The sequence below is a fragment of the Pan troglodytes genome, chromosome 19 (assembly GCF_028858775.2).
Source record: "Pan troglodytes isolate AG18354 chromosome 19, NHGRI_mPanTro3-v2.0_pri, whole genome shotgun sequence".
NCBI classification, from domain to species: Eukaryota; Metazoa; Chordata; class Mammalia; order Primates; family Hominidae; genus Pan; species Pan troglodytes.
In genome coordinates this window covers 82,102,005-82,127,585 of record NC_072417.2, presented here as the reverse complement: position 1 = coordinate 82,127,585, position 25,581 = coordinate 82,102,005, and the positions used below count along the sequence as shown (strand labels likewise).

Below are 25,581 nucleotides of genomic sequence, written 5' to 3'. Positions count from 1 at the left end.
AAATGAAGATACAAATAAATGAGGATATGACATTGAGGTAGGACTTTAAGACTGAGCAGGGTTTGGTCAGCTGAAGAGTGGGAGTAACAGACACTGTTTCCAGGAAACAGCACATTTAAAGAACTTAGGTCAAGAATGAATTCTACAAATGTCAAGGATGAAACAAAAGCTCATGTAGTTGATGTGTAAAGAGATATCCAAGTGGAGATGCCAAAGTAAGAGATGTAGACCTGTGGCTCACAAGAGAAGGAAGAGGTCATTGAGATCTGGTCTGGCAACAAACAAAGTGGGGGATTTTTTTTTACCATATAGAAGACCACTAAACTAGGAGAATGTTGAGGCCAACAAGAGAGATAGGAAGTCGGATGAACCCCAGGAGCTCTCAGCTTTGAGATGGGATTGAGGAAGAAAATAAATCTTCCTGTGTGGACAGTACCACCACAACCATACCAACAAAGACTGAGGAGTATCTAGAACAGCACTGGCCAGTAGAATTTTTGTGATAATGAAAATGTCCTTTCTGTGCTGTCTAGGATGGTAGTCACTACACATACGTAGCTACTGAGTACTTCAGATGTGGCTGGTGTGAATGAGGAGTTGAATTTTCAATTTTATTTATTTTAATTACTTTAAATTTAAATAGCCACATGGATTTAATAGCTACTCTATTAAGCAGTGCAGGCCTAGAGAGTTAGAAGGAAAATCGTTTAAGTGTGGTTGTCTCAGAAGCTAAGAGAGAAAGAGTATGTTTGTTTTAAGGAGGGTGTGTACAATTTTATTTAATGCTTTTGAAAAGTTTGCAAAATGAGGACTGAAGAGTGTTCCTTGGATTGTGCAACATGAAAGGGGGTCTGAAGGTCAAGAAAAAAATTTTTTTTTAGCAGGAGAGAGTTTAACATATTTTAATTCTTATAGGAGAGATTGAAAATTAAATCTCAATCTCTCCTATGAGAGAGGGGAAAGGTAAACATTCTAGAAAGGTTGCTTTTTGAGAGTAAGTAAGAAATATAGCACAATAACAAAGTGCAGGCTGAGTGGGAAAGATTCTTAATCAGAGCTATTTCTCAGAATTTATCTTTAACATAAAATTAGAGGCAACCAGATTTTTGTTGTTATAACTTTTTTTATGATTGAATCTGTAATTTCACACTGATTCATGCTATATCAAATCAGACACTTATTTAAAGAACACATTGAAAAATTATTTTACTTTGCCTATTAATTCCTCCCCCGTATTATCACACTGAAACTTAGTAATAAATCTCACTCTTCTTCCTGACAGATATTCCTCTTTAATGGCGTATAAGTTACCTGTGGAGGATGTCCACCCTCTATCTCGGGCCTTTTTCAAGTTAGAGGCGAGTAAGTTTGGGTATATATAAATAAGACTTTATGTATTGGTTGCATATTTTCATGTGGAATATAGACTATGTAATTTGAAGTAGAACAATGAAATACTCAATCAAAACTTGAAAAATCCCTACCAGGATAGTCATAACAATCTCAAAGGAAAGGAAGTCGTGGTCCTAGATGTTGGTTTGTTCCACCTGATTCTTCCTGTGCTGACCAGGAAGCCCAGCCACAAGTCAGTCAGGTTACTCTATCCTGCAGGATTGAATTGGGGTACCAGGGCTGTTTCTTACCATGACACCCGTGCATAGAATTGAAGGATAATTATGAGAATGTTGTCCCAAAGAATATCAAGGGGAGCTCTTGAGGTCTCTATGTTTCTAAAAGCCAAGGTACCAGGAGCAAATGTACAGAGGCAACAGTTGGAGGACTGAGTGAAGGTCAGCGAAAGAAAACACAGAGGGGTGAGGTGTAACAAGTCACTATTGAAGAGGGGCTTCTGAACTAGTTCCAGAGACACTGCGTATTTATGGCTATTGACGCAGAATGTGCAAGTGTGAAAAGGGAGCCAGCATGGAGTGGACTCCTCTGTAGATTTACAAATATAGAATAAATTATTCTGGACAACTGATTTGGAGTCCAAAGCATATATGTAAAGAATCAAAAGGATAATACTAAAATAGGACACAAGGAGCTTTTTCGAGTTTATAGGAAACTGAATATGTTCATGCATGGCTATCTTTTATTAGCCATATCACCACTCTTCTTTATCCTTCAAGAAAATGTAATTATTTGGCCTATATCTTACAGTATCTAAACAATTTGAAGCTACTGTCTCTATTGTATGACTTTACAAACACTTGGTGAAAAATATATAAGCCACTAATGTCAGTCTCTTTACATGCAGTGAAACAGACCTTCAACCTGGAGGAATACAGCCTCTCTCAGGCTACCTTGGAGCAGGTGGGTTTTCATTGAACGAGTGAGCACCATCCAGATGACCTCAGTGTGAATCCATCTTTCAGACACACCCTGACATTTTTGTATCTTTTTTATTTTCTCTTACTTAGGTATTCTTAGAACTCTGTAAAGAGCAGGAGCTGGGAAATGTTGATGATAAAATTGATACAACAGTTCAATGGAAACTTCTCCCACAGGAAGACCCTTAAAATGAAGAACCTCCTAACATTCAATTTTAGGTCCTACTACATTGTTAGTTTCCATAATTCTACAAGAATGTTTCCTTTTACTTCAGTTAACAAAAGAAAACATTTAATAAACATTCAATAATGATTAAAGTTTTCATTTTTAAAAATTTAGGATGAAGGAAACAAGGAAATATAGGGAAAAGTAGTAGACAAAATTAACAAAATCAGACATGTTATTCATCCCCAACATGGGTCTATTTTGTGCTTAAAAATAATTTAAAAATCATACAATATTAGGTTGGTTTTCGGTTATTATCAATAAAGCTAACACTGAGAACATTTTACAAATAAAAATATGAGCTTTTTAGCCTGAACTTCAAATGTATCAGCTATTTTTAAACATTATTTACTCGGATTCTAATTTAATGTGACATTGACTATAAGAAGGTCTGATAAACTGATGAAATGGCACAGCATAACATTTAATTATAGTGACATTCTGATTATAAAATAAATGCATGTGAATTTTAGTACATATTGAAGTTACATGGAAGAAGATAGCCATAATCTGTAAGAAAGTACCGCAGTTAATATTTTCTTTAGCCAACTTATATTCAATGTATTTTTTATGGATCCTTTTTCAAAGGTAGTATCAGTAGGCATAGTCATTTTCTGTATCTTTTCACCTCACAGTTCATGAACATTTCCCATGTCATTATAGCACTTTTGTGTTATATAATTGCTGCATTAATGTTATAGCTGTATTGATGTAATACCAGAGTTGTTATGTTTGGGTTATATGCAAGTTTATTTCTTAGAAATAAAACTTTGATGGACTTTTCTTATGTTTTGTTCATTAGAGTCTTAAGGTAAGTGGTTAAGATATCAACTGATGGTTCTCTCTCTTCTGTAAGATCCATATAACTTTATTCTCTGACCTGTAAAAAAAGTCATTATCCATCTGCTATCATTTGGATATTTGACCCTGTGAATCTCATGTTGAAACTTGATTCCCAGTGTTGGAGGTGGGGCCCAGTGGGAGGTGTTTGGGTCATAGGGATGTATCCCTCATGAATTGCTTGGTGCTGTCCTTGCAATTATGAGTGAGTGCTCACTCTGTTAGTTCCCAGGGGAACTGGTAGTTAAAAAGAGCCTGGCATCTTCTCCCTCTCTCTGCCTCTCTCACCATGTGATCTTTGCACATGCTGGCTCCACTTCACCTCTGCCAAGTAGAAGCAGTGTGAGGCCTCACTGGATGCAGATATTGGCACCACGCTTCTTGTACAACCTGTGGTTTCAGAATCCCAACTGAAAAAGTCAGCCTAAAAGTGTCCTGTGAAACACCTGGGAAGATAGGACGTCAGGCAAGCAACAACTTCAATGCAAAATGTGTCTTGTTCCAAAAGTGACAGGAGGACCACTGCCACAGAAACCACCCTAAAGTCAGAAGCAGCGGTAAGAAGATAGGCCTGATGGAAGCAGAGCTGACATGCAGTTGCTGACTTTCACATGCTTCCAACAAGCAGATTTTGCAGCAGAGCAATATGAAACATTGATTGGATGAACACAGAAGCAAATGAATCAGAAAATTTAGCAGGATTGTGTTAGATTGGGCAAAAAAAAAAAAAACAACTGTTGCAAATAAAATGAATATACAGTTATTGCCCATAAATTCTCAGTGTCTCAATCCATTTAATTTTTTTTATTGTGGCAAAAATATAATAAAACAAAATCTGCTTGAAATAAATCAGACACAGAAGGAAAAATATTGTATGCTTACACTCATATGGAATATCTATTAATAAATTAGGCACATTCCCTGAGGCAGAAAGAAATTAAAAATTACTAGCGGCTAGGGGGAGGAGAGAGTGGGAGTTATCACTTAATGGTTCCAGAATTCCTGTTTGGGTTGATGAAAAATTTGAGAACTAGACAGTGGTGCTGGTTGCACAATTTTGTGAATGCAATTAATGTCACTGAATTGTACACTTAAAAATTGTCAAAGTGGAGAATTCCATTCATTTAACTTTAAAAAATATAATTTTTAAAATCTTATATGTTTTGCCGTAAAAATTATAGTATTTATACAATCTAAACTGGAAAATACTCTTTCTTAGCTAATACATTTTTCTATCATATACACACAGGATAATATATCTACTATTATATAATTACTTAACATCATACTACGAACATCACACCTTCCTTGTTTATTGTATACCTATGTCAGTTTAAGTCAGTTTTTTTTTTTTTTTGTAGTGTGTATGTAGTATTTCAGTGTTTGGATGTACCAAAACTTTTTAGTTGAGAATAAATTGAAAGATATACAGGTTGTTTCTCAGTTTTCCTGTTAGAAACAATGCTGCAGAAGTTCTGTCCCTCTAGAGAACCCTGCCAAAGATACACATGCAACATTCTTCCATATATATATATATCCCATATATATATTCCATATTATATATCCCATATATATATTCCATATTATATATCCCATATATATATTCCATATTATATATCCCATATATATATTCCATATTATATATCCCATATATATATTCCATATTATATATCCCATATATATATTCCATATTATATATCCCATATATATATTCCATATTATATATCCCATATATATATTCCATATTATATATCCCATATATATATTCCATATTATATATCCCATATATATATTCCATATGATATATCCCATATATATATTCCATATTATATATCCCATATATATATTCCATATGATATATCCCATATATATTCCATATTATATATCCCATATATATATTCCATATGATATATCCCATATATATATTCCATATGATATATCCCATATATATATTCCATATTATATATCCCATATATATATTCCATATGATATATCCCATATATATTCCATATTATATATCCCATATATATATTCCATATGATATATCCCATATATATATTCCATATTATATATCCCATATATATATTCCATATTATATATCCCATATATATATTCCATATTATATATCCCATATATATATTCCATATTATATATCCCATATATATTCCATATTATATATCCCATATATATATTCCATATATATATATTCCATATTATATATTCCATATATATATTCCATATATATATATTCCATATTATATATTCCATATATATATATTCCATATTATATATTCCATATATATATATTCCATATTATATATTCCATATATATATATTCCATATTATATATTCCATATATATATATTCCATATTATATATTCCATATATACATTCCACATATATACATTCCACATATATACATTCCACATATATACATTCCACATATATACATTCCACATATATACATTCCACATATATACATTCCACATATATACATTCCACATATATACATTCCACATATATATATTCCACATATATATATTCCACATATATATATTCCACATATATATATTCCACATATATATATTCCACATATATATATTCCACATATATATATTCCACATATATATATTCCACATATATATATTCCACATATATATATTCCACATATATATATTCCACATATATATATTCCACATATATATATTCCACATATATATATTCCACATATATATATTCCACATATATATATTCCACATATATATATTCCACATATATATATTCCACATATATATATTCCACATATATATATTCCACATATATATATTCCACATATATATATTCCACATATATATATTCCACATATATATATTCCACATATATATATTCCGTTTATATATTCCATATATATATATTCCGTTTATATATTCCATATATATATATTCCGTATATATATTCCATATATATATATTCCGTATTTATATTCCGTGTGTGTGTATTCCATGTGTGTGTATTCCGTGTGTGTGTATTCCGTGTGTGTGTATTCCGTGTGTGTATATTCCATGCATATATTCCATATGTATATATTCCATATATATATATACTCATATATATTATTATATATGGGAGTTTATATATATGGGAGATATATATATATCTGGGATATATATATATCCCAGATATATATATGGGAGTTTATTTAGTAATATTAACTAATACAATCACAAGGTCCCACAATAGGCTGTCTGCAAGCTGAGGAGCAAGGAAGCCAGTCCGAGTCCCAAAGCTGAAGAAACTTGGAGTCCCATATTTGAGGGCAGGAAGCATCCAGCACAGGAGAAAGATGTAGGCTGTGAGGCTAAGCCAGTCTAGCTTTTTCACGTTTTTCTGCCTGCTTTTTATTCTGGCCGAGCTGGCAGCTGATTAGATGGTGCCTACCCAGATTAGGAGTGGATCTGCCCTTCCCAGCCCACTGACTCAAGTTTTAATCTCCTTTGGCAACACCCTTACAGACACACCCAGGATCAGTACTTTGTGTCTTTCAATCCAATCAAGTTGACACTGGGTATTAACCATTACAGCAATTATCTATGTAATCACTTCAAATATATTCCTAGAATGTCTGGGTCATTGTGTGGAGTTGTACCAATGCATTCCATCCCTAGCTGTCCAGAAATTTCCCCAGAAAGGAAGGAATTAGAGACTGTTGGCAGTAATGCCAAGTGAAGTGCCCATTTCTATAAACAAAAAAAATGGCAGAAATATGCAGCTAAAATGGAACTAAGAGAGGTCCCAGGCTCTTATTATAACATTTTTAGCATCCCAAATAATTATTTAGTAGACTAAAGAAAGATGCCAGGAGCTAGCGCATACTGCTCCAATCTGTGATTAGATTGGGAAAGGTGGAAAGTGAAGAGAAATTCGAAAGCCCATATTGCATACTTCGACCTTGGCTGGGGGACTTATGAAATCATGATCCAGCTAAGGGAAAGCCTGTAATATCACTGAACAGAACAGAGAGTTTAGTCAAGGAAGAAAATGCTCAGCCTCATGATCATTCTACCATGTGGTTTCATTTTGTTGTTGTGTTTTTTTTCACTTGCAACCAGTCTAGGGGGTCACCCAGAAAGAAAAAAGTCCTACCAAGAACCCTGGCTACTCAGCCAAAACCATCTCCAGGCTGTGGTAGTAACTGAAGTGAAGAGGACTTTTGTTTCTGGTGAACCTTGTATCTGTCTTACAAAGAGAAATGAAGGGGAAGGAAAAAAGGGGTTAGCCTGTCAGGAAAAAAAAAAAGGAAAAAGAAGAAAGGGAAGGAAGGAAGGAAGGGAGGAGGGAGGAGGGAGAAAGAAAAGAAAAGAGAAAGAAAGGAAAGAAAGAGAAAAGAAAAAAGAAAGAAAAAAGAGAGAAAAAGAAAGAAAAAGAAAGGAAGGAAGGAGAAATTATTACTGACCTAATCAATGGCCAACAGAGTCCAAGCACCATGCTGATGAATCTAGACTTCTTTAATATTGGTCATTAATGGGAAAAAATCATTGGCCAGATGAGAAAAATTAGACTACAGAATGATCAATCCAAGTGCGATAATCAGCAAAGTTCCCCAAAGAAACACACATAATTATAAAAAAAAAAAAAAGGGAAGATCTTAAAAATACTACTACTTAGAATTTTGTATTAGTCACATTTGACAGAGCTTGCTTAGCTCACAATAATTTCCCCCTTAGTTCTTAAGTTTTCTAATAGTCTCATTTGTTTGTCCTACTGATTTGTTTTCATGTTAGACTTTTGATTATGAGTTTATCTTCTGGGAGGAATATTTCTTTTACCTCTGTTGCTTTGTGTTCTGAAATTTGGATGTATCTTTATGGAATTTTTGTGTTTTCTCTGTGACACTCCAGGATAGTAAGAGGAGGAGGGAGGAAGAGGAGGAAGGAGGAGGAGGAGGGGAAGTAACAGCAAATAACATTTTTTGAGCTTTTACAATTTTCCCTCATTTTTCTATGTACTTACATAGATGAATTTAACCCCTACAATAACCTTATATATATATATTAATACTGTTGTTTTTCCACTTTTGGGGGGTAAAAAACCTGAGGGCGTGAGAGTTAAATGGATTGTGCAAGGTCACACAGCTAGTACATGGCAGAGCCAGAATTTGGACACAAGTTTGGCTCCAGAGTGTTTACACTAACTCCTGTAATACATCTCTGGACAGGTTATTATACTGGGAGAATAAATTCAGATCCTTCTCCTGTCTCTTGTACCTGATACATGCTCTACATACTTTGTGGTTTCATTTTCTATGGGCGATCTATCTATCTATCTATCTATCTATCTATCTATCTATCTATCTACTATCTGTCTGTCTGTCTGTCTTCCAGAAATTGGGCAGAGAATACAGCTTTGCTCTCCCCTGAGGTTGTAGGTGAAATTTTCCTAGTCTGTTTTTAGCACCGGACAGTCCTATAAACCCTCTGGATTCCTGCAGGAATATGAACTCCAGCTTATCAACCTTTCAAGGACCAAGTTCAGGCCAGAGGGTCATTAAAACACCTGAGGCTTGGTTTTCAGTCCAGTATATCCTTGAACTGCTAGAGTGTCTGAAATGCCACTCACAACTTAAGGGAAACTTTAAATTCCTTTTCAGTTTTAACACCTGGAAACATGTCTTTCTGTCTTTTTTTGTTTCTTCCATTGTTGTTTACATTCTTCATCTTTTTTCTTCCTTTTTTGAATTTGACTATATATTGGAAATTCAATTTGGGGATATATTTTACGCACCACTTCCATGCCCTTCTAGCTGGAGGCTGGGCACTTTAGTATATTAGATCACCATCTGTGGGGAAATTGTCACATTACGTAAGGAAAACAGCCTCCCAAAATGAAAATAAGTAAGAGGAAACAGGTCAAGAAAAAGGAAAAGAAAGCATACACAAGAAACAATGGTAAGAAATGAAACTAGTAAATATATTTAATCTAAATAATTATCATTGATATTGTAGCTGTGAATTTTAATACAATTATAAGAATGGCAGAATGAAAATGATTCCTAAAATAAAGTATAAAGGGTCTAAAACAATGATAACAAAAAAATTCATAAAAGCCTTAACTGTATTCCAGGTGGTTTAAAAGTAACTTTGAGTTTTGTTATATTACTATTACAAAATGTTAAGTGTTTATGACCTCCCTTCCCACACCCCATGAGAACTTTAGAACACCTTTATTAACGGTGTTTGTGCCAATTTTCAATGTAAAAAAAGTGGCATTTCACTGTTGACTATTTTTAAAAACAGAAGTAATTGCCAAGGAGAGAAATTATATATATATATATATACACACACACACACACACACACACACACACACACATTTTATATATATATACACACACATTATATATACACACACATATATATACATTATATATATATACATTTTATATATATACACACATATACACATAATAGTATCATGGCTGTAGTTGTCATTGTTGTTTAAATTATCTGCTTTGCTCCAGAAAGTTTCTCAGCTTTATGATTATTAACATCTGCGGATTGGGAGCCATGTCAAATATTTGAGATTTCCCAATTCATGGACTTTGATTTCCTGTTTTGCCATTCACTGTGGCAGGTCAAGAAAAGTTTGCAACTCTTTACAGAGCAGAGAGAGACAGACTATGCTATATGAATTAAACATGTTTCAGTTTGTTCTAGTCTTCATGCACAAAAATTTATCTGAATCTTTTTATATGTTTTGTAGACCTGGCAAACCACTGGCTTATTTTGTTCATATGTATTATGAAATCCTGTATCCACTGTGAAGAGGGTGGGGGCAACAAATTTGTTAAAAATTCTTCATTTGTCTGTCCTAGGAGTTTCTCCAAGGCATACTATGGATTGCTTAGCTTTATTAGGAAAAAAAAATCAGCTCCAGAATATTCTGCTAACTTAGTCTGAATTAGTTAAATATACAACTAACTGGCAGTTGTGTTTATTCATCAGTAGTGAAAAGAAAATAGATACAGATTTCTTATACAAATTTAACTGCTTTGTTTGGTTAGTTATTGTTTTTACTCTTTCTTGTTCCTGCCTCCATCTTGGTCTCATCATTTCTGAAGAACTAGTTCCATTTTCCTTGTTTACCGTTTTCCCCCTTATCCCTGTAGTTGAAAGGCTAAGTGAACAAACATAGAGTTTATTTTATTCCCAACCAACCACGGAACAGTCATTTCCTTGCAGAATAATTGGCTTAGGGAGAAAGAGACACAGAAAACAAAACAAGTTCATCATGTACAGCTTGGTCTGGCTACACCCCTTTTCAGAAACCAGGCTGTGTAAGAGCTGCTGGAGTAGGCACCCATTTAAAGAAAAAATGAAGAAGCAGCAATAAAGAAGTTGTAATCGTTACCTAGACAAACAGAGAACTGGTTTTGACAGTGTTTCTAGAGTGCTTTTTATTATTTTCCTGACAGTAAGTAAAGCTCTATTTTGTTTGTGCTGTGCCAAATATGTGGGTGGACACTGCTAAAATCAATCTATTTTTCAGATGTTTCCCAATTCTTATATGTTTTATGTTAAAGACCTAAGACTAAATTTTTCTGCTTTTTCCCAACCACTTTTTATTGTGTAGATTGTAACAGTAAGACATAGAAAAATGGAAAAAATTTGCTTCTGTGCTAGCTGAGGGAGAATTATCTGAATATTTTGATGTAAAAATATGAAAGAATTTCATTTTGAGGTTACAGAAACGAAAACAAATTGTGTTTCTTGATTTGCAAATCTTTGGGCAAAATTACTTTCCCGTGTGATTTATTTTTGCTTCTTTTAAAGCTAATTTTGTAGTTTCATTAGTTATTCAGGGACTTCTGAATTCAGAAAATTGAGAGAAATTGCTTTATTCTTCCTGTATCTCAGAATCAAGTTTCAAGTAGTTTGAGCCTGGATTATGATTTACAACCTATCTCTTTTCATAAAAGTTGATTCAATCTGAAGGTAAAATTACAAGAAAACACTTTATTGAGGTTGTATCTAGTGGATGTAATTTATTATTCAGACAAATTTAAGTAATCAGACTTTTGATGTTAATTTGATTAGCTCTGAGATTTCTGTTTAAATGTAAAGAACAAGAAATGGCTATTAACAGGATGAAATTAATTTAATCACTCTATTCATGTACTTAAAGTTCTCTCATACAAGGCCAAAAATGTGAAATTATCTTATAGGTTCTGAAGTTGAATTACAGCTTTTCCATTTCAGTACTCCAAGTTATTGCAAAATTGTGATAATAATCACTCTGCCTTCCCACCATCACCCACTCCCCTAAAAAGCTTAAGGTGAAATATTTGAGGTGAAATTTTACAGTCATAAATTATTGAAATAATATTTTAAATTCATGTTTACACTTTTTAAAGGTAGTAAATATTTTCCTCAACACTATGATCAAGGTTTTTCTTATTACACTTATTTTTTTCTAGGTTGTGTTCCACCATGATTACTTTCTCCTTCAGCGAATAGGCTAAATGAATATGAAACAGAAAAGCGTGTATCAGCAAACCAAAGCACTTCTGTGCAAGAATTTTCTTAAGAAATGGAGGATGAAAAGAGAGAGCTTATTGGTATGTTTAAAAATTTGTCTCTTTCCACAGTTAGCACTCTTACAGTGTTTCATTACCTACTGATTCTCTTTTGTTCTCTTTTAATTAGTAGATGGGATTTATTGATTTTACCAGTTCTCTCTAGTTGTATTTGTTGAATTGAGAGACTGAAGAATAACATAAAATTATGAAAGACTAAAAGAATTACTCATATAAAAAGAGATTAAGTGAACATTTAATTATATGGTAAATTACAGCAACTGCTAGAGCTACTACCAAATGTTATACACTTAGAGCCAAGAAGTACAAAAAAAATGTTGTCAGAAGAAATGGAGACATTTTAATTTTGTGGATTTATTTTCAAGGACATGAATTTTCTACGCAAAAATTGTTTTTAAGAATTATGATCAACTAACACCACTGAAAGTCAGTTTGCATCAAGCAGGTGGGCTAATCATAGATGACTAGCCCAAATCTCAGTGGCTTAACACAGCAAATGTTTATTTTTTTATTTTTTATTTTTTTATTATTATTATACTTTAAGTTTTAGGGTACATGTGCACAATGTGCAGGTTAGTTACATACATATACATGTGCCATGCTGGTGTGCTGCACCCATTAACTTGTCATTTAGCATTAGGTATATCTCCTAATGCTATCCCTCCCCCCTCCCCCCACCCCACAACAGGCCCCAGAGTGTGATGTTCCCCTTCCTGTGTCCATGTGTTCTCACTGTTCAATTCCCATCTATGAGTGAGAACATGCGGTGTTTGGTTTTTTGTCCTTGCGATAGTTTACTGAGAATGATGATTTCCAATTTCATCCATGTCCCTACAAAGGACATGAACTCATCATTTTTTATGGCTGCATAGTATTCCATGGTGTATATGTGTCACATTTTCTTAATCCAGTCTATCATTGTTGGACATTTGGGTTGGTTCCAAGTGTTTGCTATTGTGAACAGTGCTGCAGTAAACATACATGTGCATGTGTCTTTATAGCAGCATGATTTGTAGTCCTTTGGGTATATACCCAGTAATGGGATGGCTGGGTCAAATGGTATTTCTAGTTCTAGATCCCTGAGGAATCACCACACTGACTTCCACAATGGTTGAACTAGTTTACAGTCCCACCAACAGTGTCAAAGTGTTCCTATTTCTCCACATCCTCTCCAGCGCCTGTTGTTTCTTGACTTTTTAATGATTGCCATTCTAACTTGTGTGAGATGGTATCTCATTGTGGTTTTGATTTGCATTTCTCTGATGGCCAGTGATGATGAGCATTTTTTCATGTGTCTTTTGGCTGCATAAATGTCTTCTTTTGAGAAGTGTCTTTTCATATCCTTTGCCCACTTTTTGATAGGGCTGTTTGTTTTTTTCTTGTAAATTTGTTTGAGTTCATTGTAGATTCTGGATATTGGACCTTTGTCAGATGAGTAGGTTGGGAAAATTTTCTCCCATTTTGTAGGTTGCCTGTTCACTCTGATGGTAGTTTCTTTTGCTGTGCAGAAGCTCTTTAGTTTAATTAGATCTCATTTGTCAATTTTGGCTTTTGTTGCCATTGCTTTTGGTGTTTTAGACATGAAGTCCTTGCCCCTGCTTATGTTCTGAATGGTAATGCCTAGGTTTTCTTCTAGGGTTTTTATGGTTTTAGGTCTAACGTTTAAGTCTTTAATCCATCTTGAATTAATTTTTGTATAAGGTGTAAGGAAGGGATCCAGTTTCAGCTTTCTACACATGGCTAGCCAGTTTTCCCAGCACCATTTATTAAATAGGGAATCCTTTCCCCATTGCTTGTTTTTCTCAGGTTTGTCAAAGATCAGATAGTTGTAGATATGCGGCATTATTTCTGAGGGCTCTGTTCTGTTCCATTGATCTATATCTCTGTTTTGGTACCAGTACCATGCTGTTTTGGTTACTGTAGCTTTGTAGTATAGTTTGAAGTCAGGTAGCGTGATGCCTCCAGCTTTGTTCTTTTGGCTTAGGATTGACTTGGCGATGCGGGCTCTTTTTTGGTTCCATATGAACTTTAAAGTAGTTTTTTCCAATTCTGTGAAGAAAGTCATTGGTAGCTTGAAGGGGATGGCATTGAATCTATAAATTACCTTGGGCAGTATGGCCATTTTCACGATATTGATTCTTCCTACCCATGAGCATGGAATGTTCTGAGCCAAATCATGAGTGAATTCCCATTCACAATTGCTTCAAAGAGAACAAAATACTTAGGAATCCAACTTACAAGGGACGTGAAGGACCTCTTCAAGGAGAACTACAAAGCACTGCTCAATGAAATAAAAGAGGATACAAGCAAATGCTTATTTTTAACTCCTCATGGTCTAATGAAAGTTGAGAGTGGAAGTAAAGTAGGTTGGGTGGGTGAAGAAATCTTCTCCACACAATCATTCAGGCACCTAGGCTTCATCCAGGACCTCTGCCACCATCTTGGACCTTGAAGACCTCTAGAGGATCCTCTGCGTTCAGTCAAAAGATCAGGAAATAGTGGGACCAGGACAGTGAGAATATAGAAAGTTGTATATGTCCATGAACGAGGCCTGGAAGTGGTGCATATCACTTCTGCCCATATCCTGTGGTCCAGGAAATCATTCGGTTCCACTTAATTTCAGTAGGCTGAGAATGCAGTCTAGCATGGTGCCAAAGAGGTAATGATGATTGACATTGGTGAACAGCAATAGTAGTAGCCTCCACTAGCCAGTTCCTTTTCATTTTCAACTGGCAAAAATATTGCTATTTGCCACCATAAACTCTATCTAGGATACTCCATGTCTTATAAATTCTATAGTCAGCTGCCCATGCATATAGAGATTGTCATCCTGTTATTGACTCCATCAGTTTCTATGACGGCTTCTGCAGGAGTTCATGATTTAATGCAAAAGTTTTGTTCTAGTATTAGAGAATGATAAATGTGGCTACTGTCTCAGTATTTATCTTTCATTTGATTCTCCATGCTCTGAGGCTTGGAGAGCAGAGAGAACATAACTGTATAGCACAATTGGAATTTGTTTTCAACAGTATTTTGTATTAACTGAGATCTTTAAGTGAACGCAACCTTAATTCATTATTTTTCTTTTTATATGCATTACAGGAATGGGGCCTCTCAATACTTCTAGGACTGTGTATTGCTCTGTTTTCCAGTTCCATGAGAAATGTCCAGTTTCCTGGAATGGCTCCTCAGAATCTGGGAAGGGTAGATAAATTTAATAGCTCTTCTTTAATGGTTGTGTATACACCAATATCTAATTTAACCCAGCAGATAATGAATAAAACAGCACTTGCTCCTCTTTTGAAAGGTAGGTGTACTCATGGAAAAAAAGAGTTACTGATAGATGTCTATATACTGTTGATAAGTTGTCTACACATTAATTTGAAGTTACAATCATATATTATGCGAATAACTTAAGTACTAAAATAGCATACAAATCTGGTTAGATTATTGCTTTCTCTCACAACAACTAGCCTTTGAAATATTTTCAGCTTGTTGGGAGTCCAGTTTAGGGAGGTCCATATTTCTACTGGAATATAACTAAACCCAGATTTATACTTTTAGATTTGCAGGATAGTATCTGGAAGGAATATAGTAATTGAAAATTATGTGTGTTTTTAACATGGCATACAATGATTAAGATTTGTATCTCAGGAAAAAAACATCTAAATAAATAAAATAGGTCATGGTTATTAAACAATAATTTCATAACTTTGAAAAGTAGAAATGAATAATCTGATGATTATTCTGTTCTGAATATAGAACAATCAGTAAACATCTTTAAAAGTCTTTATTCTAAATGAGATCATTATGATGTAACCAAAATAAGCAAAATGCATATTTCATTCATGGGCAAATTGGGTGCAATTTGGCTATTTACTCTTTAATCCTCCATTCCTGACAAGTGAAATTCCTGGCTATTGAAAATAGAGTCACTTTTTAAAAATCTTGTTTTCTGCAGAAGGCAAAGGTCATATAAATTGTCTTTGCTTCAGTAAATCTGAAATAAGGAATCCCTGACTGTATAGTAACTACAACAATTACTTCTGTTTTTGTACTCTCATTCTCTTATGCATACTTAATTTGGCACAATTTTTTCTTTATGTACCTAAAACTTGCCCTGATACTTGTCATTATGAAAATAAAACATGTAATTCTCATGCATGTCTTCTGACTGTAGAATCTAAACCATTAAATTTCCCCCCTTGCATTTGGGTTAAAATTGATTTAAATGGAAAATGATTTTTAATTTAAGTCTAATGAAATTATATGGGGAAACAGTTGAATATCACATTATGTTGTGGCAAAACTCTGTTACAATTTTCTATGTCTATTTTTACCTTGTAATTCACAGGAACAAGTGTCATTGGGGCACCAAATAAAACACACATGGACGAAATACTTCTGGAAAATTTACCATATGCTATGGGAATCATCTTTAATGAAACTTTCTCTTATAAGTTAATATTTTTCCAGGGATATAACAATCCACTTTGGAAAGAAGATTTCTCAGGTGACTTTCCATATCAAATATCATTATGGAATTTTTCATGTTTTCAACATAAAGAACAGAGGAGGTTGGGCAACAGAGATGCTTTCAATGACACATGAGAAAACAGGGAAAGCCCATTTCATTGCTGAACTTATTTCAAGGTCAATCGTATGTTCCTACTACAGGATGACTGCAAAAATTGTAGAGTCATCCAACATATATGTGTTGAGCGTGCAGATGCATGTGTCAAAGGACACATGAGTAACCAAGACTGACAGGCCCCAGCCTCAGGTGAGATTCCAGGTTAGCAGCAAAGACAGACATTGAACAATTAATGACAAGTACAAGAAAAAGTGTTTCATGGGCACTTAGACCAGGGGTTCCTAATAGTGGGATTAGAGAAGTCCTACCTGGGGAAATGATGTTTAAAGGGAGACCAGAATGAATAGCAGGTGTGAGGTGCTAGAAGCATTGTGTTTCAGATAGAAGAAAGGTAATTGTGAAGGCCCTGAGGTGAGAAAGGACATCTGTTCCTAGATCTGGAAGAAGAGCAGTATAGCTGAACAAGGAACATGAAAAGGAATGTAATGGGAGAGTGAAGCTGAAGTCACTCAAGTGCTACCTCCTGTGGCATCTTGTAAACCTAGGCAAGGAACAGCCACTGAGTCACTTTAATCAGGGCAAAAGCGTAATTCGGTTTCCAAAATTAGGGGAACACTCCAGATATAGCCCGGGGAATAGATTGCCAAGAGGCTATGGAGAATGTCAAGAAACAAGGAGTCCATTATGGCTGGAGCAGAGTGTTTGCTTTCATCTCCTTTTTATTTTCTAAGACTTTCTAAGCATGCTGTGGTCTGCAAGAATAAAATTGCTTTATTAAAAACTTTCATTTATTTGCTTCCTTTTTCTATGTAGTTAAAAGTCTACTGGTGGGCCAGCCATGGTGGCTCACACCTGTAATCCCAGCACTTTGAGAGGCCGAGGTGCACGGATCACCTGAGGTCAGGAGTTCGAGACCAGCCTGGCCAACATGGTGAAAGCCTGTCTCTACTAAAAATACAAAAATTAGCTAGACAACGTGGCCTGTGCCTATAATCCCAGCTTTGGGAGGCTGAGGTAGGAGAATCACTTGAACCCAGGAGGTGGAGGTTGCAGTGAGCTGAGATCGCACCACTGCACTCCAGCCTGGGCAACAGAGTGAGACTTCATCTCCAAAAAAAAAAAAAAAAAAAAAAAAAAGACAACCACAACAAAAACGAAACACCACCAAAAAAGTTTACTGGTAGAGTCTCCTCTAGATTGTTTTCTTTTCAATACTTGTTTCATATTCTCCAACTGCCCTCGTCCCATAATGTTGGCTGTGCTTTTCTTTGTGCTTACAGCTCATTGCTGGGATGGATATGGTGAGTTTTCATGTACATTGACCAAATACTGGAATAGAGGATTTGTGGCTTTACAAACAGCTATTAATACTGCCATTATAGAAGTAAGTGCTTGATTGAAAAGTTCTACTAATTAATGTCAGCTACTTCCAGAGACCTCAAGATTTTGATGAAAGATAATTGTCTTAGTCCGTTTGTACTGCTACAACAAAATACTTGAGATTGGGTAATTTGTAAAGGACAGAAATTTATTTCTGGAGGCTGAGAAGTGCAAGATCAAGGTGTTGGCAGGCTCAAAGACTGGTAAAGGTCCATTCCTCATAGATAGCACCGTCTAAGTGTCCTCACGTGATGAAAGAATGGAGAGCAAAAACTGCCTCAGCTAGTTCCCTCTAGCCTTTTACAAGGCACTAATCCATTGATGAGGGCTCCACCCTCATGACCCAACCACTACCCCAAAGGCCCTCCCTCCTAATACCATCACAATGGGAATTAAATTGCAACAAGAATTTAGGAGGGGCCACTTTCAAACCATAGCAATGATATATAATCAGATTTTCCTGTGGTTATATAATGAAGCAGATATTCAGACCAAGGAACACATTGCATATCTATTTTAAAACTTTAAAACCAATTTTATTGGTTTTAAAACTAATTTTGAAGTGGTTGTAAAGTCACAGGAGGCTGCGAATGTAATGTACAGAGAAGTCCATGTACCCTTCATCCAGTTGCCTTTACTGGGAACATCTTGCATAACTACAGTACAGTAAGAAAAATTGGAGAACCGACATTAGTAAAATACACAGAGCTTACTCATAGTTCGCCAGTTTCTATCTTTTAAATAATAATTATGTTTGTTTAAACTCTACTTTAGATCACAACCAATCACCCTGTGATGGAGGAGTTGATGTCAGTTACTGCTATAACTATGAAGACATTACCTTTCATAACTAAAAATCTTCTTCACAATGAGATGTTTATTTTATTCTTCTTGCTTCATTTCTCCCCACTTGTATATTTTATATCACTCAATGTAACAAAAGAGAGAAAAAAGTCTAAGAATTTGATGAAAATGATGGGTCTCCAAGATTCAGCATTCTGGTGAGTGACTAATTCAAGTAGTGCAAATTAATAAACAGGAAAATTAAGAAGCAGTGAAAAAGTGTTATTGTTTCAGAGCATCATGGTTTAAACTTGATGCATTGGCTACTTTTTCTTTTGTTCTGAGTTTTTTACTTAGTCTGTTAAATTTTGCCATGCAAAATAGTGCTTATAATGTGCTGAGCACTTTTTCTGTGCCGTGAATGTCTTAAGCCAACCCTGATACAGGGGGACTGTCATTCATTTTATAAGCAAGGAAAATGAAGTTCAAAGAGAATAAGAGAATTGCCCAATGTGAGATGGAGGGTGAGTGCTGGAGCTGAGACTCTAACCCAGGTGCCCTGACTGCAGCTTGTTTTCTCGCCTGGTCTTCTTACAGTTAACAGTTGATTTCTCCAGACTTTCTCATGTTGAAGAGAGTATAATCCTGTAAAAGTTGACTTGTGTTCAGGGGTTTGGCCACAAGGCATAGATTTTTTGGAGCAAGTAAATACTATATGTTGGAATAAAATGAGAGAGCCCACATAATATACCTAGGACATACAACACAAAGGCTGGCATGTAAGAAGACCTTAGCAAGGGCATTTGCTATATATATTGATATTTATATCTTGCCCCCCACTCCACATTCAATTTAAAGTGATTTTGAAATAATGAGTGCGTGTACACATACATATGTGCTATGTATACATATTTACATACATTACATATGTATGCATACATGAGCATGTGTACATATACATACACATATATTTGTACACACACTCATGTATGTATATATGTATGTAGGTAGATAGATATGTATTTGTGTCATAATAAAGACAAATAATTAGGAGTAGAAATAAAGACCTGGCAAATAGGCCAGGCACACTGGCTCACACCTGTAATCTTAGCACTTTGGAAGGCCCAGGCGGGTGGATCACCTGAGGTCGGGAGTTCGAGACCAGCACGACCAACATGGTGAAACTCCATCTCGACTAAAAATACAAAAATTAGCCAGGTGTGGTGGCGCGTGCCTGTAATCCCAGCTACCTGGGAGCTGAAGCAGGAGAATTGCTGGAACCCGGGAGGCAGAGGCTGCAGCGAACTGAGATCATGCTACTGCACTCCAGCCTGGGTGACAGAGTGAGACTCCATAAAAACAAACAAACATACAAACAAAACCAAACAAACAAACAAAAACAAAAACAAAACACCTAGTAAATAATCAGTAAGTAAGATTAGTAGATAGGAATGCAAATCATACAAGCTCCAAGCTTCCAAAAGGCTTTTGCAATACTATCAATGACAAAATCCATACTGTCTGTCTAGAAAAAGTAAAAAAGGAAAAATAATACCCCAAAAGAAATATAACATTTGTTATATTAAATCCTGGGAGATGTTTTTCTATCTATGCCCCATATCAAGCAAATACTCTTTATGGTTTTGGAACTACCTGGAATGGATGAGAAATTATGTATTGAACAATTCCTTGCGAGCCACGTGTTACCTGAAATAAAACTATGGTACAGTAAATTTTTAATTTTCTATAAAATATATGTTATTAATAGAGAGAATCTTAATTCTAATATACATAAATTGTAAGATAGAAAAAGAGGAACCTGTGTCTTCAAATAAAAAAGAGAGAAGAAGTTTTTGCAGTGGAACTTTGGGAAATACAAAAGAATGGACTTAGAGCCTCCCATGGAGTCTGTTAGGAGGGAACCCCTGTAAAAGGGGCCTTCTTTCTGTCCAGGGCATGTCCTATGGGACAGTGTCCCTGCAGTCACCTGAGACCAGGGAGGCATGAGTCAACTCTATATTAAAGTCAGAAAGGTATAGGACATTTGGGTGTGAATTCATTCTCAGGATAAGTGATTCTTAGTATGTATGTGACCTAAAAACTTAGCAAAATAAATTCATATATATACGTCCTTAAAACTAAGAAGAAAAAAGATTCTGAAATGTTTCTACTAAGTGCAGGCTATCTAGTGGAAATAAACTTTATGACAATTTTTTTACCAATGTAATAAATGTGAAATTTAATCAGTATTTATTCTTTAAGTATAGTGCCTGAATTGCTTTGTTTTTAGCAAGATAGTTTTTATACACTTATTAACATCTGACTTTCCATTCCACCCCTGCAAGTGGTTCCTTTTTCTAAGTAGTGGCAATTTCTAGGTAATTTCTTTCATTTGTAATTTTCATATCCTGTGTTTTTTCAATTCCTACCTAAAGTAGTTCCCTTCTGAATTCAGGAAGTAGGTTTTACAGAATGTGATATGTTTTTTAAAAGTGCTGATGTTTCTAACACAGGCTTAATTATTGTAATGGCATGAAATTTAAAAAGAAGTCAAATAACCAGTAAATCTGGTGTGAACATGTTCTACTGGGACATATTGATGCAAAGTCCTGGTTTTAATACTTGTGCTATATGCTTCAGCTATTGAATTCTCATTTAATTAGTCAGTGTTAAGTAGACGAAAGATCTCTGGACAGAGATAAGGCCTGCAACTTCATGAACTTTGTTACCGATTTATTTTGTGACCATGGATAAACCCCTTAACAAATAATAGGGATTGCAGTTTCCTTATTTGTAAAATGAGACACTTGGGCTAAAACACTCTATAGTCTTGTTAGATCTAAGATTGAATACTCTTTCTTAATAACCACTTCATAAAAATATCAACACTAGCACCTCTAAAGCAAAATCGTGCAAATACTTAAGGGTGCAGAATACTTTATACAAATGTAAGTGAAGAAATCATGAATAGGATTAGAGAGAATAGAATGGGCTTAGTAGAGTTGTGAAATTTCTATTTTCTACTACGAAAGAGACTGGAGGTGCTGCCTGCTGAGATCCCCATGGATAGTCAAATTATCAACTGCCCCAGTGTTTATAGAGTTACTTGATTGATCAGAGGCTTTTAAGTTGCTTCCAATTCTACAATTAGGACGGTATGGCAATATCTAACAAAGCTGAAGTTACAAAATGCTTAGAAACACTCTTGTACATTTTTCTCAAAAAAGACAAGTACGAGAATGTTCTTGGCATTGTAATAGAAAAAAATGGAAAACAACCTAAATTTCCATAGGCAGCAGAATTTTGGGTCATATTCTCATAATGAAATATTATACAGCAGTGTATAATATTGTTGATTGATAAAGACATCTTGCAGAATAATACATACATATGATATTGTTGATACTGTTTAATACAATAGTCATACTATTTACACAATACATGCACACAGAGCTGTTGCCTAACACGTAGGTACCAACAAGGCACAATGGCCCAGCTGTGCTTACAGTCACTTAATTAATTTTGGCATCCTTTTTTTTTTTTTTTGAGATGGAGTCTCGCTCTGTCACCCAGACTGGAGTGCAGTGGCGTGATCACAGCTCACTGCAACCTCTGCCTCCTAGGTTCAAGCGATTTTTCTGCCTCAGCCTCCTGAGTAGCTGGGACTACAGGCATGCACCACCATGCCTGGCTAATTTTTTTGCATTTTTAGTAGAGACGGGTTTCACCATGTTGGTCGGGCTGGTCTGGAACTCTTGACCTCAAATGATCTGCCCACCTCAGCCTCCCAAAGTGCTGGAATTATAGGCATGAGCCACCGTGCCTGGCCTTGGCATCCTTTTTATTGGTTGGTGCCTGTACCAGTGTTCAGCATCTATCATCTCTGTGTGCATATATGGTAAAGGTAACGAAGATGAATGGCAATTATAGAGAAGGAGAATTGCGATTGAAAAAGGATATGCAATGAGCTTCTGCTGTAGGATTAACAGTATAGTTATTAATCTAGAAGGTACAAGGGTAGTCATTACATTGTTCTTTAGATGCTTTTGTATATATTAAATATTTTGTAAATAAGTTAACATAATTTATATAACTTTTTGTCTTTATTTAGGCTCTCCTGGGGTCTAATCTATGCTGGCTTCATCTTTATTATTTCCATATTCGTTACAATTATCATAACATTCACCCAAATTATAGTCATGACTGGCTTCATGGTCATATTTATACTCTTTTTTTTATATGGCTTATCTTTGGTAAGTTGATACATTTATTACCACTTTCTCTGCTTTAGATCTTAGCTATATGTAGCTAATATTAATGCCCTAGTAGGTTACTGCAATCACTACTTTCATGTACATTGTGTGTGTGCATGTGTGTATCCTTGTGTGTACTTGAAATAGTTTCTATGGAGTGAAAAAGTTATGTAATCCAAATAAAATTTGACTTGCCTTTTGCATAAAGGTCTGAACTAATGAAATGATGTATCAAAAAGAAAAAACAATGCTGACTCTAAAATATCAAAGGTTTTTCTGTATAATTATTGAGGTTATTTTTGAGGGGTGGACCCAATTTTTTTTCCCTTAAGGGTGCCCATCACATGGTAGCTGATCACAATATCTCTTCTCCCTCTAATATTCTGTCTCATACTTACTTCTCATTTCACTCCGCTCTGCCTTCTCTGAACAAGAACCTCTAATTTCCACCTTCCAGGTTGTTTTCTGCAGAAAGTATGTAGATGCTCCTTCTTACATTAATTTAGCTTCATTACATTAATTTAGACCCAAGTCTGCATTTCTACCCTATCCTCAGCTCTCATTCCAGCTTTTCCCCCACCCTTTCCTAGCAACAAAAGCCTGGCATTTGAGTAGGACAAACAAGGATCCTTTTTCAAGAGAAGTTGAGGAAAGAACAGACTCATTATACCTTAATATTTTCACCACTTTCTCACTGATAAATTTTTATGTTATGATATAAAAATCCTTATTTGATTGGGCTGCCAATGATTCTCAGTGAGCTAAATATTTTTTATAACAGCTGAATGTCTTCTCTCTCTTGCAGGTAGCTTTGGTGTTCCTGATGAGTGTGTTGTTAAAGAAAGCTGTCCTCACCAATTTGGTTGTGTTTCTCCTTACCCTCTTTTGGGGATGTCTGGGATTCACTGTATTTTATGAACAACTTCCTTCATCTCTGGAGTGGATTTTGAATATTTGTAGCCCTTTTGCCTTTACTACTGGAATGATTCAGGTAAGAGCCTAGTTAATTGGTTTATTACTGAAATTTCAAAAGAAGTAGATACTTCATACCCTGTAGGATCAGCACTACTCAGACTAAGAGCTTTTATTCTAAACAATTTTTCTAAAGTTAAGCTTTAAAATGTTATTATTACATTGTAAAAAAAAAGTCACCTCACAAAGAAACTTAAATTTAAAAAAATCCTTCAGATTTTACCGCTCAGATATATTTTCATTTTGAAGTATTTTCTTCTAGGTTTTTTTCCTATATACAAATATTTACTTTTATTACTATTCATTTAACATAATGAAAATATCTGCTAGTTTATTAAAATTGTTATATATGAACCCACTTTTATTGTATAAACTATGAATATGAAAAACTTTCCAAACACAAGTATAGTTTAACAGATAATTATAAAGTAAATTAAAGTATCCATGAACTGGATCAAGGAATAGGATGTTGCCACCAGTCACAAACCCCTCAGAACACTCCTTCTTCGTAAAGGTAAAAATTTTATGATATTCACTTATTTGCTTTTCATTACCACCTAAGTATGTGTTCCTAAAGAAAATTTTTGGTTTTGCATGTTTTAAACTTCATAGGAGTGATGTTGCACAAAGTGTATTTTTGAAAATCTCTTTTTTCATTCAACATGACGTTTTTAGGTGGCAGCATAGTTTCTGTGTAGCTATAGTGTAGAGTTATGTAGCATCCTATTGTGTTAACATACTGTCAATTTTCTTATCGATAGATTATGATAATTTTTAGTTTTTGAGCATTTTTAATAAAGCTGCTACAAACATTCTAGTACACATTTCCTACTGAATATGGACATTTCATTCTGTTCGTTACGTTAGTATAACAAACAGAATAGTGGGGCTGAGAGTATACAAATATTAATCTTAGTAGCTACCACCAAATATTTTCCCAAAGTGGTTGCACCAATTTAGTTTTACATCAACAGTGTTTCAGAATTCCAGTTTTTCTAACACTTCACCAGGATTTAGTATTGTCAATCTTTCAAATTTTAGTTATTCTGATGGTTATGCAATGACATATCATTGTAGTGTTAATTTGCATTTCCCCGATTATTGATGACGTTTAATGCCTTTGTATATGCTTAGTGGATTACAAATTTTCTTTTTTATAAATTACCTATCCAGTTCTTTGGTCCATTTTTCCTCTGAGTTTTCTATCTTCTCCCAATTGCTTTATGATAATTCCTTATACATGTTGAACATCCGACATTTTTCTGTTATTTGTTGCTAGCTTTTTTCCTCTCTTAATGGTAACTGTGATGAACAGAGATACATAATTTTGATAAGGTCCAATTTTTCAAGTTTCTCTTTTATGTAGAATGCTTTTTGTAAAAATCAATGTAAGGAATCATTGCCTACACCAAGTTTACAAAGATATTTTCTGGCTGTTTTTCTAGAATATTGACTGGTTCAGCTTTTACATTAAGATAAAAATCCATTTCAATGTAACTTTTGTGCGTGTATAGGTAGAGGCAATATTAATTTTGCTACACAAATATCCAATTTCTCCAGCTCAATTTATCAACTAGACTATCCTTTCCTTGAATGAATTGCAATCTTTCT

General features: G+C 34.9%; 2 protein-coding genes across 5 annotated transcripts in view; both read left to right on the top strand.

The window, feature by feature from the left end:
* Positions 1–4,170, top strand: part of ABCA10 (ATP binding cassette subfamily A member 10) — an 80,688-nt gene extending 76,518 nt beyond the window's left edge. Inside the window, 3 exon segments of the mRNA XM_063799246.1 lie at positions 1,283–1,362; positions 2,258–2,313; positions 2,421–4,170. Coding sequence (XP_063655316.1) covers positions 1,283–1,362; positions 2,258–2,313; positions 2,421–2,519 — 235 coding nt within the window. The 3' untranslated portion in view covers positions 2,520–4,170.
* ABCA6 (ATP binding cassette subfamily A member 6) overlaps positions 2,265–25,581 on the top strand; it is a 71,646-nt gene continuing 48,329 nt past the window's right edge. Inside the window, exons 1-8 of one of the 4 annotated variants that reach the window (XM_016932840.4) lie at positions 2,265–2,313; positions 11,869–12,009; positions 15,091–15,295; positions 16,343–16,501; positions 17,863–17,966; positions 18,737–18,963; positions 22,857–22,998; positions 23,804–23,989. In XM_016932840.4, the coding sequence (XP_016788329.3) occupies positions 11,914–12,009; positions 15,091–15,295; positions 16,343–16,501; positions 17,863–17,966; positions 18,737–18,963; positions 22,857–22,998; positions 23,804–23,989 (1,119 nt within the window). In that variant the 5' untranslated portion in view covers positions 2,265–2,313; positions 11,869–11,913. Of the gene's footprint in view, positions 2,314–3,864; positions 3,954–9,252; positions 9,342–10,775; positions 10,866–11,868; positions 12,010–15,090; positions 15,296–16,342; positions 16,502–17,862; positions 17,967–18,736; positions 18,964–22,856; positions 22,999–23,803; positions 23,990–25,581 lie in introns of those variants that run through there. The other 3 variants (XM_016932838.3, XM_016932839.4, XM_016932837.4) reach the window with 3 other exon arrangements.